The sequence below is a fragment of the Bos grunniens genome, chromosome 24 (assembly GCF_055505025.1).
Source record: "Bos grunniens cultivar Pamir isolate PY7600 chromosome 24, Bosgru_T2T1.0, whole genome shotgun sequence".
In the NCBI taxonomy this organism is placed as follows: domain Eukaryota; kingdom Metazoa; phylum Chordata; class Mammalia; order Artiodactyla; family Bovidae; genus Bos; species Bos grunniens.
The window spans coordinates 47,786,327-47,804,585 of record NC_141188.1 but is presented as its reverse complement, the minus strand read 5'-3'; the positions used below and the strand labels follow the sequence as shown (position 1 = coordinate 47,804,585).

Below are 18,259 nucleotides of genomic sequence, written 5' to 3'. Positions count from 1 at the left end.
AGGCTCTCAGGATCCTGGAAAAGCTTCAGAGTGCAGCATTATTTGAAGCATGGGAGAACTGGAGGAGAGCTAACTAGAATCAAGGCAGCTTATGTGATCGGATTCAGTTCAGTCACTCAGTTGTGTCCAATTCTTTGCAACCCCATGGACTGCAGCACTCCAGGCTTCCCTATCCATCACCAACTCCCAGAGTTTACTCAAACTCATGTGCATCGAGTCAGTGATGCAATCCAACCATCTCACCCTCTGTCGTCCCCTTCTCCTCCTGCCCCCAGTCTTTCCCAGCATCAGGATCTTTTCCAATGAGTCAGCTCTTCGCATCAGGTAGCCAAAGTATTGGAGTTTCAGCTTCAGCATCAGTCCTTTCAATGAATATTCAGGACTGATTTCCTTGAGGATTGACTGGTTGGATCTCCTTCCTGTCCAAGGAACTCTCAGGAGTCTTCTCCAAAACCACAGTTCAAAAGCATCAGTTCTTTGGTGCTCAGCTTTCTTTATAGTCCAACTCTCACATCCATACATGACTACTGGACAAACCGTAGCTTTGACCAGATGGACCTTTGTCAGCAAAGTGATGTCTCTGCATTTTAGTATGCTGTCTAGGTTGGTCATAGCTTTTCTTCCAAGGAGCAAATGTCTTTTAATTTCATGGCTGCAGTGATTTTGGAGCCCAAAAAGATAGTCTATTACTGTTTCCATTGTTTTCCCATCTATTTGCCATGAAGTGATGGGACAGGATGCCATACTCTTAGTTTTCTGAATGTTGAGTGATTGGATAGGGGAGTATCTTTGGATTTATCTAGTTGGTCTTGAATTGGGAGTGGGGGAAAATCAGGAAGGCAGATTTGACTGAGTCCTGAGCGTCGTGGGCCTGCTGCTGGCAAGGCTTCAGTCTGGCAGCCTGGGGTTGCTGCGGCAGAGCCAACGGGCAGAGCTCTGTTATCCTCTGCAGTCTGTGGTTGGCCTCCTCACTCTCTCACAGTCTTCCCCTCCATGATTTGACCTTAATCTCCAATCCAGCCCCAAATCCTTGGAATTTCTCGGATTAATTATCCCACGCCGACATTCCACCTTATTTTAGAGATGTGCATAATTGCTGGTGAGAGAGATAGACACTTCTTTTCTGGTAGTATCTAAACTCCAAAAATGCTTCTGAAAGTCACACCATTCTATAAATGCTTTGAGGCACCTTGTTAAAGAATTTTGTTTTTCTGCATTAAGATTTATGCTGTGAGAAGAGCCATCATTGCTTAAATACACTGGTTTGCAAGCTCAGGTTTCTTCTAATTCACTTTGAGATGGTGGTGAATTGACGTGGTATTCAAAGAGAAAAAAAGATACCCTCAAAAGGAAATGCTTAAACCTAAGGAATATGTCTCTAACAGTGGAATTTGAGGCAATTAGTGTTTCTAATGGAGATAGGGATTCCTTTAAGGCAAAGAGATGTTTTTCTGTAGAGGAAATTAAGTGCCTGTAAGAAATCATCCTGAGGCCCAGTGGAAACCCCATGAACTAGGAAATTTTTTGGTCTGGAAGCAAACCAGATTCTCAGAGCTCTGTTGGGTTTGCCCTTCAGAATGGCCCCTGGCTTCCACTACGTACAGATCTTCCCAGCTTCTTGGCAATGTCTAAAACTCTTCCATTAAAAACTTGCCCTTGCAGCCTAAGGCTTTGGGCCTGGTTAGCCTCAGGCTATCCTCCATCACGGAGACCACTGAGTGAGTGGCTGCTGGGCCCTTTTCCAAGGACATTCTTTGATGGGTGGAGAACAGAAGGAAAGCAGAACAGGAAGGGAGAGAGAGGCAGCGAGAGCTGCTGAGCTCCTTGGGGTGGATAAGCAGGGCACAGCCTGGGCCTTCAGCAGCCCGTCCTTCTGAGCCAGAGGCAAGGGCACATGGCTCAGGGGTGGACCGCTTCTCCAGCAGTGGCCCCTCAATGTGGGAGCCCTCCCACGTGTCAATGGCGTTGTCTTGCGAGGGTGTGGGGAAGCAGGAAAGAGGTGGCTGGTGAGTCGTAGAAGGATGAAGTTCCCTTTAGAATGTGGGCCTTTTACTCTGAGGAGACAGGTGTAATCGGGATTTAGCCTGCACTGAAGGACTAGGGGGGAAGTATAATCCAGGCTTCAGTTTTCTAAAAGAAAAAGCTTATTTCTCTCCCCCTTTTCCTTACACCTGCCTGACCATAAAATCTCCATAAAGGGGAGATTGTTGGTTAAATTCAGATAGTGACAATTAAAGAAAAAGATAAAGTGAAGAATTCTAATGTCCCTTTGATCTGCAACATTATACACCCAGCAAGAGTAAGGAATGAATGAATTAAAAAATTGTTGAGGTCCTTTAATGGACCGGAACCTGGTGGTCCAGAGTCGACAATGAGAAAGTGAAAGAAGGAGAGAGGCTAATATTTCCTGGGTTACACAGCCGGCTTTCACGTTCCAGGAAATCAGCCAGAAACAGAGAGAGAGAGAAAGAAAGAAAGACACAGGGACCAAAGTGCTGATGGAGCAAAGGTGTTTTAATCAACATGGTGTGGGCATATATACTGTCTTACAAGGTAGTTATTCTCAGATAAAGATTAAAATTCCAGACTTACAAAACATAGGTGATCCATATTAAAGAGAGAGTTGTAAACAATCACTTTTATCGTATGGTTCATAAGAAGGAAGAGGGTACTTATCACCCTATTGAAAAACTAGCTGGATCCCTCAGCCCCGGGAGAGGCTTGCCTCTCCTCTTAATTCCTGAATATTCAGGAATTAATAAGGAATGGAGGATTCCTGACAGATCCAGAACAGCACACAGGAAGCCTCCTGTTAAATGCTTCCTGACATTTGAGAGAATCTCCACTTTGTGAGATGAGCTTGAGGGGAGTTTCTGAGAACTGCCTTCCAGTTTCCACATGACCAGAAGACAGACAATTTAAACTAGAGCAGGAGGAATTTAGGGCAGACTTCTGGGAGAGTGTTTTTACTTCTAATGATCGCAAAGTGCATGAAGCAAGTCATCAGAAGGGATTAAGCCTCTGTTCCACTGCTTTGAAGACAAGGAGTAGTTAGTTTTTGGTTTGTAGCATTTGTAGTTCTAGCTCCCACTGGCTATGGCCTCTGTTTTAAAAAATGTTTGCTCAAGGAAGCATAAAATTGCCATGCAGTGTCATATCTTCAGTGATACCTGTGTTACCCCCAGGGGCTTATCAGCATCAGCAGCTGGAATCAGTGAGCAGTCAAGCAATGTCAGCACTGAAGATCGCATTATGCATGCAGCACTGTGAGAAGAGCAGTAGAAATAAAGATAGAGCATCGCTAAGATGATGCGGTCATTTCGGGAGAAAAGCAGTAATAGCAGCAAAAGCAATGCCACCTGCTGCTTTACAGTTATTAGTAGTGTTATCCAACCAAGGGCGGCTGCATTCAGTTGTGCATATCACTTCAGTTCAGTTCAGTTGCTCAGTCACGTCCAACTCTTTGCAACCCCATGGACTGCAGCATGCCAGGCTTCCCTGTCCATCACCAACTCCCGGAGCATGCTCAAACTCATGTCCATCGAGTCGGTGAGGCCATCCAACCATCTCATCCTCTATTGTCCCCTTCTCTTCCTGCCCTCAATCTTTCCCAGCATCAGGGTCTTTTCTAATGAGTCTGTTCTTCACTTCAGGTGGCCAAAGTATTGGAGTTTTGGCCTCAGCATCAGTCCTTCCAATGAATATACAGGACTGATTTCCTTGAGGATGGACTGGTTGGATCTCCTTGCAGTCCAAGGGACTCTCAAGAGTCTTCTTCAACACCACAGTTCAAAAGCATCAATTCTTTGGTGCTCAGCTTTCTTCACAGTCCAACTCTCACATCCATACATGACCACTGGAAAAAACCATAGCTTTGACCAGACAGATGTTTGTTGGCAAAATAATGTCTCTGCTTTTTAGTATGCTGTCTAGGTTGGTCATAGCTTTTCTTCTAAAGAGCAAGCATCTTATAAGTTCATGGCTGCAGTCACCATCTGCGGTGATTCTGGAGTCCAAAAAGTCTCTTATTCTTTCCATTGTTTCCCCATCTATTTGCCATGAAGTAATGGGACCGGATGCCATGATCTTCATTTTTTGAATGTTGAGTTTTAAGCCAACTTTTTCACTCTCCTCTTTCACTTTCATCAAGAGGCTCTAGTTCTTCTTCACTTTCTGAAGGGTGGTGTCATCTGTGTATCTGAGGTTATTGATATTCCTCCCAGCAATCTTGATTCCAGCTTGTGCTTCATCCAGCATTGTGCATATTATGTACAAAAAGAAAAAGGTGAGTGGTACTGTCTAGAGTTGCACAGTGCACAACCTGCCCCACCATTCACAGCAGCCATGTCACTCATGAAGTCTCATTGCAAGCTTTGCAGATATGGAATTCTTTTCACATTTTAAATTGATTTCATATGCATTTGGTCCTCATAACAGTTTTATGAGATTGCAGGGACAGTGTCATTCTCCTCAGACTACAAACGAGGAAACCTAGTCCCAGAGAGGAACTGGGACTGTTCTACGTGGTTAACACGATGAGATTAGGACCCAGAACTGGTAGCTATTGATTCAGGGCCATTTCTACCAGCAATTCACTTAACCCAGCCTTTCGAGAACACCTCTTGGTGCAAGAGACAGGCTACTGGGGAGTCACTGGGAGCTGAGAGGCCTCTTCTCTCCCTACCCCGAATATGTCTTTACCATGGCCTACCCCTTCACCTTGGCCAGCCTGCCTCCTTCGTGTCCCTCCTCTTCCATCCCCAGATTTGAGCGGGAGCAGAACGACACCTTCATCATGGAGATCCTGGACATTGCCCCATTCACCAAGATGAGGATCCGAATTGACGGCCTGGGCAGCCGGCCTGAGTGGTTCCTGGAGAGGGTAACATGGCGGGACCTTCACCTTCCCTTCCTCCCACTGCCCACCCCTACTTCCTGCTCCTTTGGGTTGTCAGCGGAGTTTGTTAACATGCAAATGTCACCTTAGAAGGTTGTTACCTGAGTCTGCCCCAGATAATATGCCCCTGGATGTGAATTAATCAGGGAACATAGTTTTATTTATTTGTACCCAGTCAAAACTGAATGAGCTGCCAGGGAATACAGCATGCCTGGTCAGTGTAATGTGGACAGAGACCAGTGGGAGCTTCCTGGAGGGAGCAAGTTGGGAGGAGTGAGAGGGGAGCAGCAGGAACTGGGTGGTGAGGTTCCCATGGTGGGAACACAAGGCAGATGGTAGGGAGGCTCCCAGTTCCCCCACGGTCTCAGTGAGCGGGCTGCCTCTTCTTCTCTGAGCCATCCTCTCATCCCTTATCCATCAAAGGCCATCTGTCCCGAGTCCCTTGAGGCTCTGCTCCCCTTGTCCAGTCTTTAGCAGGCTTTTCTTGAGCCAATAATACAGTGTTCCCTCCAAGGACAATCTGGCGAACGTGGGTCCACAGTCCTGGGGAGGCTGTGGCTGAAAGTGGTTTGGTTGGTCTATTTTTATGTCATTAATCCAGCAGAGATTCCTGGTGCACAGTTATAGGCCCTCCTTGGAAACGTATTTACATGAATTGCCCACTTCCAGCTCACCAAGTAAAGTTAGTCACAGCAGGGGCTTCAGACTCCATGCCAGGCCCGCAGGGTAGGGTCTTGTCCTAGAGAGGACCCTTTCCTCATGCCTCAAGTCTAAGAAGAAGTTGTCTCAGGCCTGGCATAGTGGGTTCCAGGGTCCAGACAAGGGGCCGCATTAGTGGCTGGGCAGTTGGTGGGGGTAAGGGAGGTGTTCACACACTGGCCGGTCTCCCTGCCCAGATCCTCCTGAAGAACATGAACACGGGAGACCTGACCATGTTCTACTACGGAGACTGGCTGTCCCAGCGGAAGGGCAAGAAGACGCTGGTGTGCGAGATGTGTGCCGTCATCGACGGGGAGGAGATGATGGAGTGGACGTCCTACACCGTCTCAGTGAAGACCAGTGACGTCCTGGGTGAGTCGGGGGTGGGGCGCTCCCTTCTGTGTTCACTGCCCACTCACCCTGCCCTTCTCAAATTCTGGCTCAGGTCCCAAGCTCTGGTCAAGGCATTTTTCTTTGGTTAGCCTTTCAAAAGTAAGGCCAACTCATTTTCACAGAGTGTCATCTTCTACAAAGTATTCGTCCCCATGACTGATGTGGCTCTGTCCTTTCTGCATCAGGAAAATGGGAGAAAATGGTGCAGGAGTTTGGCTCAGAGACCCTCAGTCCTCTGCTGCCTCCTGAAACCCCTCAGCCAAGTGCTGTTCAGCATGGCTGCCCTTGGGCCCCTTCCCACGTCCCTGTGCTTGGCCACCATCTTCTGTGCCGGCTTTGGCCTGGGATCTTAGGATAGGGTAAGTCCCTGAGCCCACGTGTGAGTGACATTCGAGTGCAGCAGTGACAGCAAGGCTGTAACAGAGGCTGGCACAGGTGTACCAGGTGCTGGGAACCTACAGGAGGGCACCTTCCCTAGCTGGAGATCAGGGGCAAAAATCAGGGAGGGCTTCCCAGAGGTGGTGCCAAAGTGCAACCAGAAAGACAAACAGAAGCCGGTGAGGCAGATGGGATGCCAGAGGAAGGGCCTTTCAAGCAAAAGCACCAATGCATGCAGAGGCCTGCAACTGAAAGGGAAGCAGTGTGTGCTGCCTCCATCCCCTCAACCAGTTCTGTCCCCTGGGAGCTGGTGCAAGGACCCAGCAAACTGACTCACAGTACCTATAAATGGCAGTGAGGGATCCCCACTTGGCCCTGCTAGTTCACACTTTCAACAGGGAAGCTCTCCGGGCACAGTGATAGGCACCTCTTGCAAATGAAGCCAAAGAAATGAAGCTTTCCTAAATTGGCAGCTCAGGCATACATGCTGGGTCAGGACAGCTGGCAAGGCACCAGATTTGTGGCACTTCCTTTCTTCCTAAGAAAGAAGATTTCACTCTCTTTGCTCAAAGTTCCAAGTGTTCACTCATTTTCAAGTCCCTCATCCCTTCATGATGCGCTCTCAGAAAGTAATAAGTTCATTGATAATCACGGGGTATGTATCAGAAAAGTTTCAAGGGGTCATCTCTCCCAGAAGCCTTTTCTTTCCAACTGGGTCACTGCTTCTATTTGGCTTAAGCAGACAATGAGCAGCTCTAGTGTAGAATGTCAACCAGAGGCAGATGTGGGGACAAAGAACTTTCACATTGTATAGGAAGGTGTTTATTTCTAAACTGTAAAGCTAGTTTACATGGCGTGCCTTTAAGGATGGGTATATTTCCGCAGAATACATGAGTTCTTGTACCAAACCATCCACGCCTGCTAACCAGGACCCCAGTTAGCCCAACAGCATTTACAAGGCTCAAACGTAAGAGGAAGGATAGAGATGTAGACCTGGGAGCTCCAGGACACTGACCAGCCGTTTCTGACCTCATCCCTGACTTTGACAACTCTGAACTGGCCCACGTGCACCCCTGGCTTCTCCCTGGATCCCAAGAGTGAGGCCAGAGCAAGAGGGCTGTGATTCAGAGAGGCCAGAGCCCTTGTCTTGTGCACCCCAGGAGCGGGCACCGATGCCAACGTGTTCATCATTATCTTCGGGGAGAATGGAGACAGCGGGACCCTGGCCCTGAAGCAGTCGGCCAACTGGAACAAGTTTGAGCGGAACAGCACCGACACGTTCAACTTCTCCGACATGCTGAGCCTGGGCCACCTCTGCAAGCTGAGAGTTTGGCACGACAACAAAGGTAGCTCAAGGTCAGGGTGGGGGAGGGCAGGCCGCAGCTCTTCACCTAAGCCCCTGCCCATCTCTCTGGCAGCGTGTGGATCCTTCCACCCTGGGGTGGCAGGAAACCGGAAACAGTAGATTGCTACCATTTCGATGTTTCCATCAGTTAGAAGAGCCGGTGTTTCACGACAAATATCAGTCCCTCCTTCTCACACCCCCCATCCCAGGGTAATGAGTAGCTCTTACTTTTTCTGAGATATCAGGGCATTAATTCTACTCAGTTCAGACATTAAAATTAAGAGGGGTGTGGGGAGGAAAGGGCTATATCACCAAATTCCCTTCGGATGAATTTTCCATAAAGGATTATGCTTGTTTAGTTATAATAGCAAATCTAAAATTAGTCAAACTCAGTTATAAATATGAATGATGGGATAGGATATAAGCCAAACAAGAAATTTATCTTCAAAATGCCAAAGGAACACTTTGTTTGCATCTGTAATTGTGATGAAGCTCATGTTCAATATTTCTTTCATTACTGCTTTGTTGTCGTCAGGCTGCTATGAACATTTTATTTCTGGCTTTGGGCCATTGTGTTATACATTATACAATTGGAACACAGTTGTTAAATACTAAATGTTACCTCCTTAAGACACATTATTTTCTTGATTTATGCCATTCTAACTCACCCTCTTGTCTTCCATTGAAACTGTCTTTGACAAGGCAATTCACTCAAATCCTTTTCCAGTCTTCTCTGAGTCTCCCCCACGAGTGGCCCAGAGGTGTCCTGACTTTTGTGTTGTCCTTACTTCTTTAGATCCTGGCAGAGAACCAATGTATCTGTCATGGTGACTGATGAAGCCTAATTTGGCAGCTTTAACATGCATTAAACAATTAAACATGTTTTCCATAACATGGGATAAGCTCTGATTAAACACAGAGAAAGCTCTCAGTCTTCAGAGCAATAAAATAATGAAGATTTGCACAGCCCTCAACTTTCAAATCTCAGTGTACCCACTCAGTCATTCACTGAGGGAACATTTACAGCGTTCACTATGTGCCTAGTGCTCTGTTAAGTACAAAAGATACAAGCACTTGACCTTTGTGACAGTCTTGTGAATGCTTGCCGCAGAAGAACTTTATCATCTCTCTTTTCTACAACCAAGGAATATTGAGGCCCTGTGAGGTTTGAACAACTTACTCAGAAACACACAGCAAGAAATAAACATAACCGAAACTCAAATCCAAGTCTTCTGATGCTTTTTCTAGTAAACTCTGCTGGGGGCCAGCCCATCCTGCCAGTTCCATTCTGCCCAGCCAATGGGCCAATAGGTCAGAGAAGAAAAGATGAGGAGATGAGGGCAGCTTCTTCTACCTCTGTTCACTATGTCCTCCATACATATTGTCAGGGCATTGGGGGAGGATGTCTTCTCCAGAAAAGTGAGAGGAGATGCTTATTCCTCACCTGTCCATTCATTGTCCTTATAAGTCTATGTAAAGAAACATATTTGCAAAGTATTCTCAGAATATCGCTAATGAATCTTTATTCTTTCCTAACAAAGAGACAAAACAAAATCCGTGAATTCTTTCTCACCCTCTCATTATCCGTTATGATTGTCTTAGACTTAGTAGGAGGTTGGCTGGTAGCTGAAAGTCTGACAGTTATGAGTCAGATTTATTAAGATCATCTTTTGCCCCAGAGAATTCAAAAGATCCGGATAAGCCGCTGCCCATGCCACTCAACAAATGAGTGTCAGGACAATCGCTTCAGTGTTTGATCAGGCTGCCATTGGCTCAGTAAAAGCACTGAGCCCCATTGTGTGTCTAATTAGAGTGATTTGACAGAGCAGATTGATGAGGGTGGGTGGAGATGAGGTCTGTCTACCCTAGCTTCCAGGCGTAGTTTCCTGTCGCAGTGTCCACACCAGAGGCAAACCACTGTTCAGGAAGTATATTCCCAGGAAGTGTGCCCCTTCCCTAATCAGAAAGAAGTACATTTTACTTCTGCACTGATACACACACTGGCAAGGCATTACTCTTGAGGGCAGGGGCCTTGCCTCATCCATATTCATCTTCATAAAGGTGCCTATGGCAGAGTGGAAACTCTTTAAATCTTAACTTAGTTGAGACTCCATGCCCTCCCACCCCCAGGAGAGAGCTGTGAAATACCAAGACCATAGCCCCTAACTCAGGAGCAACAGAGAAGCAAAGAGACTAGAATCTTGAGAAGGAGGAAATATTATTCCCAATGGGTCTGAACAATCCCCTGAAGGTTCAACCACAAGATGGGATCAGAGGTCGAGCAGCTCCCTGATCACCTCCTGGTCAGGTCAGAGAACTGGGTAGGGGAGAATTCCATGTAGACCATGATGACCTCCCTCACTTTTCTAAGACGGGAAGGCAATGTTAGGGCCATTTTTTGTTTAAGGCCACTTTTAATATGAAGATTTCACTCTTCATATTAAAGTGAGGGTGAAGGGATGACCAGAAAGACTGAGGATGCCCTTATTAAAGATCACAGTTCTAGCTGCACACTCTACAGTCTTTGGAGTCATGTGTCTGTCCAGGGTGCTGACTTCACTCCAGCTTCTCTCAACTCTGGACTTTATCACTTGTTTCTAGGGTCTCCACCTTGGAGGTTGACTATTTTCAACCTAGACTGTTATAGATTTCTCTCAAGCTTGGCAAAATGGTTCAAACTTCCATACATTTCATCCTCAAGTCACAGCAATAAAAGGCAGATAATTGTTGATCCAAGATAAGAGTTCATCTCTGTCTCCTGCCTTCAAAAGCTGCTATCTCCAACTCCATATTATCTAACTCCACCTGACTAAACACCTGAAAGCCTACTGGTTCTTTGTCGCTTGGATGACTGTTCCTGTTGCTGCCCACACCTCAAAATCTGCCTTATTCCTTCTCAATCTGTTTCTCATCACAGACTTTCCAGAGTTCTCTTGGGCACTTGTGTTCTGTGTTGTATTCCTCCTTCCAAAGTATCTAGGAAAGCAAAGACTGACATATTTGAGAAAAGCGTTCCAGAAAGTCAAGCAGTAACATTTCAGGAGTCAGGGATAATGTTTGTCTTTAGTGATGGCTATGTATCCCTCCTTTGGGGCTTCCCAAGTGGCTCAGTGGTAAAGAATCCACCTGCCAATGCATAAAACACAGATGACATGGGTTTGATCCCTGGGTTGGGAAGATCTCCTGGAGTAGGAAATGGCAACCTGTTCCAGTATTCTTGCCTGGAAAATTTCATGGACAGAAGAGCCTGGTGTGCTACAGTCCATGGGGTCACAAAGAGTCAGACATGACTGAGCACACACACCATCCATTGTCCATTCATCGTAGCTTTGCTCTATAAAGTTTCTGTAAACACTGAACCACTGCTGCTAAGAAAAACACAAGGTTAGGTTCCTGCAATCCTCTGATCACACATTTTCATCAACCAGTCAGTGCATAACCTTATTTTCTGTTGGGGAGGGGGCTTTCCTGGTAGCTCAGACAGTAAAGTATTTGCCTGCAATGCAGGAGACCCAGGTTTGATCCCTGGGTTGGGAAGATCCCCTGAAGAAGGGCATGGCAACCCACTCCACTATTCTTGCCTGGAGAATCCCATGGACAGAAGACCCTGGCGGGTTACAGTACATGGGGTCACAAAGAGTCAGAGCAACAAACACACACTGTTTAAAGATACTTCATATGGTATATATTGTTGATTTATTAACAGTGAACTCATGGCCATCAACACTATTGATGAGGATAAAGGAAAGTTATATGGCAAATCTATTTTCCCTGTAAGGCACATCACAGCCTGCTTGCACTTAGAAACACTAGACAGTTCTTTAGCACTATAACATAAAAATGTAAAAAAAAAAAAATCCCACAGCACTAAGTAGATAACAAAAACACTTGTTCATAGTGTGAGAGCTGAAACAGGACTCAGAGCACCATCTTGTGTAACCTCAACTGGCAACATGTGAATTAGCGCAAATTTTTTGCTGCTCTGCACATGTCCATGTATAACTGTGAAAGGACTGTGAGTATTGATTTTAGAGCTACACGTAAATTTTGTCAAGTAGGTGAATTTGCAAATATGGATACAGAAATAATAAGGTTCAACTTGATCTGTCCTTGAAAAGACAATATTTGAGCTAAGACCTAAAGAATTTATAGGAGTAGACATTTGGTGAGGTGTGGTGTTTATCAGAAATGAAGTGTGTTTGAGGCAGAATGAATAGAAAACATAAAAGCTCTAAAATATAAGAAAGACTGATATGTTTCAGAAATGAAAGCACAGTTCAGAATGACGACAAAATAGGGAATGGGTGTGGGATCTAGAAAGTAGACGAGCATCAGGCCATGCAAGGTATTATAAGTCTTGTCAAGGATTGGGTCTTTATCCTAATTGTCCTGAGAAGCCATCAAAGGATCTCAGAACAGTAGTTATGTAGGGAAGATTATCATAGTGTCTGTGGGGAATAGGTTAGATGGAAAAGAAAGCAAACTTCAAAAGACTGGCTAAGAGATGATGGGAGATAACGATGCCCTGCACAATGATGGTAGCAGTGGGGAATGGAGAAAATGTAGAAAGATTTAAGAAATGCTTAAGCAGAAGGCTTATTAAAGGATTGGCTGAGAAGGAAAGTTGGCAAGAATGGTAAGGCTGCTAGAGGAGATTCTTCATCCTGACATGTTTAATTTAAAGGTCTGGGAGACATCTAGGAGTGATGGCTAGTAACAGTTGGGTCTAAAGCTCAGGAGTCAAACTAGTTGGGACATACTGATCTGAGATATTGATCTAAGAGTTGCTAGTGCAGAGACATCACTGAAGCCATGAGAGTGGGGAAATGAAGCTTCAGAAAAACAAGAGTGACCAAGAGCAGATTCTTGAGTACCCTCATGATTGAGGTTAGAGAATAGAAGGGAAGGCAGAGGAGAAGGAGGAGGAAAGGGAGAGGGAAATGGGTTGCCTCAACATTTTTTCACTTCCTAAAGGAATATGTTCAGGGAGATGGACCCTACCTATGAAACTATTGAGGACTGTTCACTGACCGTGAAACCCAAAAATGTGGTGTGTTGGTTCATGATGCCAGAGTTTCCTGGGCATAAATTTAATAAAAAAGCTATGAAACCACAATTTTTTTTTCAAATAGCAAAGCAATTTAAACTATTTTAAATGTTTATTTCTTCCTAGCAAATTCCCATAATCCCTTGTGAGAAATTTTGTTATGCAGCCAAACATTTAAGTCACTGTCACAGGGAGAAAGGAGGGAAGATAAACAGTCTTCCGTCCTTTGTGGATTCATGTTTATAAGATACAAATGTTCATCATTGCCTCTTAAGTACTCCTCCTCCTCACCTCCCACACACAGAATGTCAGGGAAACTTTCTCACCAATCTCACTGTCTTTGTTTGCTGGTCCTTTTTGAGATGTGTAATTGCCTTTTTATTCCTGATTGTTACAGTCCATCCAGTGAATGGTATGATATGTATGAATTTGCAGCAATGAGAAGTCTCCAAGATGAACATCCATTTAAAAAGTTTTCTTTTCACTCTCTTCTCTTTCCTAGCTCTGCCATGATTACATCTCCCTGTTTATGATGAACAGACTCTCTGATGGACTAACCTCCTCACAGAAAGTTTTTCCTATTGCCTTACCTTACTTAAGCCCTCTCCCTGAATAGTCATCATATTTGTAACTACATGCTCAGTCTGGCTCCCTTACTTAACTAGCATCTCCATTCATTACTCTTCCCTAATGCCTCTCACACTGCCTGTAATGCAGTGGGGGCTTAATATAGAATTTATTTAATACCTCTGTTTCAAGCCCTCATATACCAACCCTGTTTTCTTATGCCTTTACCACAGGGAACCCACATTTCTTGTGGATCAAAATTTTTCCTTGTATCTTAATACTTTCAAAAAGTGGGTCCTGGTCATGAATTTCAGGGTCATCACTAGGTCCTATAATAATGGCTTTTCCCACTCCTTGGACACTATGCATATATCTAGACTTACTCAGCTTTCTACTTTCATTTTCCTTCTCTGCAAAAACTCTACACTCAAATTTATCTCATCCACGTCAAAACCCTGAAAGGAAAGGGAGACAGTTCAGCACCTTGGACAGCTCTAAAACCATCCACCCATCGTTTCTTGCTACTGCTTTGGTTTAGTTTGGCCTTGAAGTACAAAACAATGCAGGGCAAAGACTAACAGAGTTTTGTCAACAGAACACACTGGTCATAGCAAACACCCTCTTCCAACAACACAAGAGATGACTCTACACATGGACATCACCAGATGGTCAATACTGAAATCAAATTGATTATATTCTTTGCAGCTGAAGATGGAGAAGCTCTATATAGTCAGCAAAAACAACACCTTGACCTTACTGTGACTCAAATCATGAGCTCCTTATTGCAAAATTCAGACTTAAATTGAAGAAAGTGGGAAAAAAGACTAGACCATTCATGTATGACTTAAGTCAAATCCCTATGGTTATACAGTGGAGGTGACAGATAGATTTAAGGGATTAGATCTGGTATACAAAGTGCCTGAAGAACTATGGACAGAGATTCTTAACATTGTAAAGGGAGTGGAGACCAAAACCATCCCCTAGAAAAAGAAATACAAGAAGGCAAAGTGGTTGTCTGAAGAGGCTTTACAAATAGCTGAGAAAAGAAGAGAAGTGAAAGGCAAGGGAGAAAGGGAAAGATATACCCAGCTGAATAATTGGAGATATCAAGGAAACATTTCAGGCAAGGATGGGCACAATAAAGGACAGAAACGGTAAGGACCTAACAGAAAGAGAAGATATTAAGAAGAACTGGTAAGAATACACAGAAGAATGATACAAAAAATTCTTAATAACCTAGATAATCATGATGGTGCGGTCACTAATCTAGAGTCAGACATGCTGGAGTGTGGAGTCAAGTGGGCCTTCAGAAGCATTACTACGAACAAAGCTAATGGAGATGATGGAATTCCAGCAGATCTATTTCAAATCCTAAAAGATGACGTTGTTAAAGTGCTGCACTTGATATGTCAGCAAATTTGAAAACTCAGCAGTGGCCACAGAGACTGAAAAATATCAGTTTTCATTCCAATCCCAAAGAAGGGCAATTCCAAAGAATGTTCAAACTACTGTACAATTTATGCTCATTTAACATGCTAGCAAGGTTATATTCAAAATCCTTCAAGTTAGCCTTCAGCTGCACATGAACTGAGAACTTCCAGATGTACAAACTGAGTTTAGAAAATGCAGAGGAACCAGAGATCGAATTGCCAACATTTGCTGGATCATAGAGAAAGCAAGGGAATTTCAGAAAAATATTTACATCTGCTTCATTGATTACGCTAAAGCCTTTGACTATGTAGATCACAACAAACTGTGGAAAATTCTGATGGGAATACTGTAATACCTTACTTGTCTCCTGAGATACCTGTATGCAGGTCAAGAAGCAACAGTTAGAACCGGACATGGAACAGTGGACTGGTTTAAAATTCAGGAAGGATTATGACAAGGCTGTATAGTCTCAAATTTGTGTGAAGACTGTGCATGCATACTAAGTTACTTCAGCCATGTCTGAGTCTTTGTAACCCTGGACTGTAGCCTGCCAGGCTCCTCTGTCCGTGGGATTCTTTAGCCAAGAATACTGGAGTGGGCTGCCATGCCCTCCTCTGGGGGATCTTCCCAACCCAGGGATCAAGCCATGTCTCCTATGGCTCCTGCATTGCAGGTGGATTCTTTCCCTGCTGAGCCACTGCAGAAGCCCTATATGCAGATTACACCATGCAAAGCCAGACTGGATTTATCACAAGCTAGAGTCAAGATTGCTGGGAGAAACATCAGCAACCTCATATATGCAGATGATACCACTCTAGTGGCAGAAAGTGGAAAGGAACTAAAGAGCTTCTTGATGAGAGTGAAAGAGGAGAGTGAAAAAGCTGGCTTAACGCTCAACATTCAAAAAACTAAGATCCTGACATCCAGTCCCATTACCTCATGGCAAACAGAAGGGGGGAAAGTGGAAACAGTGACAGATTTTATTTTCTTGGGCTCCAAAATCACTGCAGACAGTGACTGCACCCATGAAATTAAAAGACATTTGCTCCTTGGAAGGAAAGCTATGACAAACCTAGACAGTGTATTGAAAAACAGAGACCACTTTTCCAACAAAGATCTGTATGGTCAAAGCTATGGTTTTTCCAGTAGTCACGTATGGATGTGAGAGTTGGACCATAAAGAAGCCTGAGTGCCAAAGAATTGATGCTTTCGAACTGTGGTGTTGGAGAAGACTCTTGAAAGTCCGTTGGATTGCAAGGAGATCCAACCAGTCAATCCTAAAGGAAATCAATCCTGAATATTCATTGGAAGGACTGATGCTGAAGCTAAAGCTCCAATACTTTGGCCACCTCATGCGAAGAACTGACTCATTGGAAAAGACCCTGATGCTGGGAAAGACTGAAGGCACAAGGAGAAAAGCACAGCAGAAGATGAGATAGTTAGATAGCATCACTGACTCAATGGACTTGAACTTGAGTAAACTCCAGGAGATACTGAAGGACAGGGAAGCCCGGCATGCTGCAGTCCATGGAGTCGCAAAGAGTGGAACATGACTTAGCAACTGAACAACAACAACTTTGGTGTCAATGCCAGGCTCTTCGAAGAGCTTGATTCCTCCCTTATTCCTCTGATTACCTTTGGTCTCCTCATCGCTCTTGGACTTAAAGAAATTCCAAGTCACTGATGTTATCTTCTTCCCTTTGTAAGCAGAGAAGTGACCTCCTCGTCGACAACTAGACTTTGGATTTGAAAGCAGGATCCTGTCATTGGCAAAAACAGAAAGATTTTTGTGTCTTCAATGAGCCCAAGTGGTTGGGATACTATGATCAGAAGAGGACCAAGATTCTGTGCCTAATTTCCTCTTTATAGTAACTTTTTCCTCCAAAGATGAAAGTTTAAATGTTTAATACAGAGCCATACCTAATCCCTTTATTTTTTTCATGCCATTGACTTTTGAAGAAACAGTGCCCAATGATCTATAAAATTTGCACACTCTGGACCTGTCTGCTTGCCTATTTATGGTGTCATTGCTTCCTCGTTCCCCATATTTCCTACAATCTGAAAGTCAGCTGTAAAGACTTGATTAGATCCAGGTTCGACATTATTTGGCAAGAATACTTTATATGTGGTATCAGGGCTACTTTAAAATGAGACTTGTGTACTTCATATTACATCACAGCCGTCTCATACTTACTGACGCTCACGTCTAATGGTGAATCCAGGGCAGACTGCTTGATCCTCCATTGTAAACGTTCCCATCACTCTGCATCTAATGGCTTCTCAGTGATGATCAGGTAGAGTTACAAATGATTTTCTAATTGTTATTTCTTATCCACTTATTAGCTGGAATTCTTCTGTAAAAAAAAAATTGTCCCTCAGGCTATTTGATTACCATGAAATATAGTTCATAGATGAAAATCAAGATAAATGACTAATTCTTCCCCTTAATTCCAGTTACCCATATAGCTTTTATAATACTGAACAAATTATAACAAGAGTGTTTATTTTCTAATTCATCTTTTTCCTCTTGCTTTCTTCCTCTGAAATGAAAACTCTAATACATTTTCTTTTGAATAATATAAATTCATAGAAATATATAGGATCTCGGAAATCATGTATTTTAACCCAGTTACTTTGCTCAAGTAAGGAAGCTGAGGCACAGAGATGCTATAATGTGTTCAGTTTGGTGGGTTTGCTGAGAATGGAGTCTACAGATCTCCCAGACCCAGGTGTGTCACTCTGGGCATCCTATCTTGAATGATGTACATGAGAAAGTATTTGTGGAGGGATACTAGCTAGATTCTGTATATTCTTTAATACCTAGGACTCTGTGATGGCTCCATATCACATTTCAAACAATCTATTTATCTTTTTAAAGAAATTTTGTTTACCCACATGGACTTTAGCTTGCCAGAGTTATTTTTTAAAGAAATTACTTGAAGAAATAAATTATCTATTCAAGCAATATTTTAAGGGTTTGCACTGAAATTAAAAAAGCTGGGAGATCACTATAGAAAGTAAATGTAATTTATCAATTCTGTATTTATTGAGCACTAAGTCAATACACCTGTGATGTAATCAAGAAGTTTAAGACATAACTTCCACACCTTAAAATCAAACTAGAGAAGTCTCACACGCACACACACACACACACACACACACATACAATCACTATAAAAGAGTTCATGTTCATGACCTCACTAGAAAACATTTATTTCCCAAGCCATCTTGGGCAACTGTTCATGGGCAAGTGAATAAACAGATGATGAATGCCATGGGACTGGGGAGTTTGGAGGGTCTCATGGAGGAAGTGAAGCCTAAGTTGTCCAGAGGGTAGGTGGGAATTTAGGGCAGGGAAATAACTTGAAGCCTTAATGAAGATGAAAGATACAGCTAAGTGATGCTGAATAAATCCATCTCACTGGGATGGAGGAGTTGCCTTAGGAGTCTTCCTTACTGAGGCAGGAAATGAGGTGGATGGAGTCAGGATGAAGAAGGCCCT

General features: G+C 43.9%; 1 protein-coding gene across 2 annotated transcripts in view; it reads left to right on the top strand.

Moving 5' to 3' along the window:
- The window catches only part of LOXHD1 (lipoxygenase homology PLAT domains 1), a 137,358-nt gene that overhangs the window by 101,052 nt on the left and 18,047 nt on the right, over nt 1-18,259 (top strand). For both annotated transcript variants that reach the window (XM_086372372.1, XM_086372371.1), the window contains 3 exons: nt 4,765-4,882; nt 5,794-5,968; nt 7,528-7,713. In XM_086372372.1, coding sequence (XP_086228498.1) covers nt 4,765-4,882; nt 5,794-5,968; nt 7,528-7,713 — 479 coding nt within the window. The remainder of the gene's footprint in view (nt 1-4,764; nt 4,883-5,793; nt 5,969-7,527; nt 7,714-18,259) is intronic.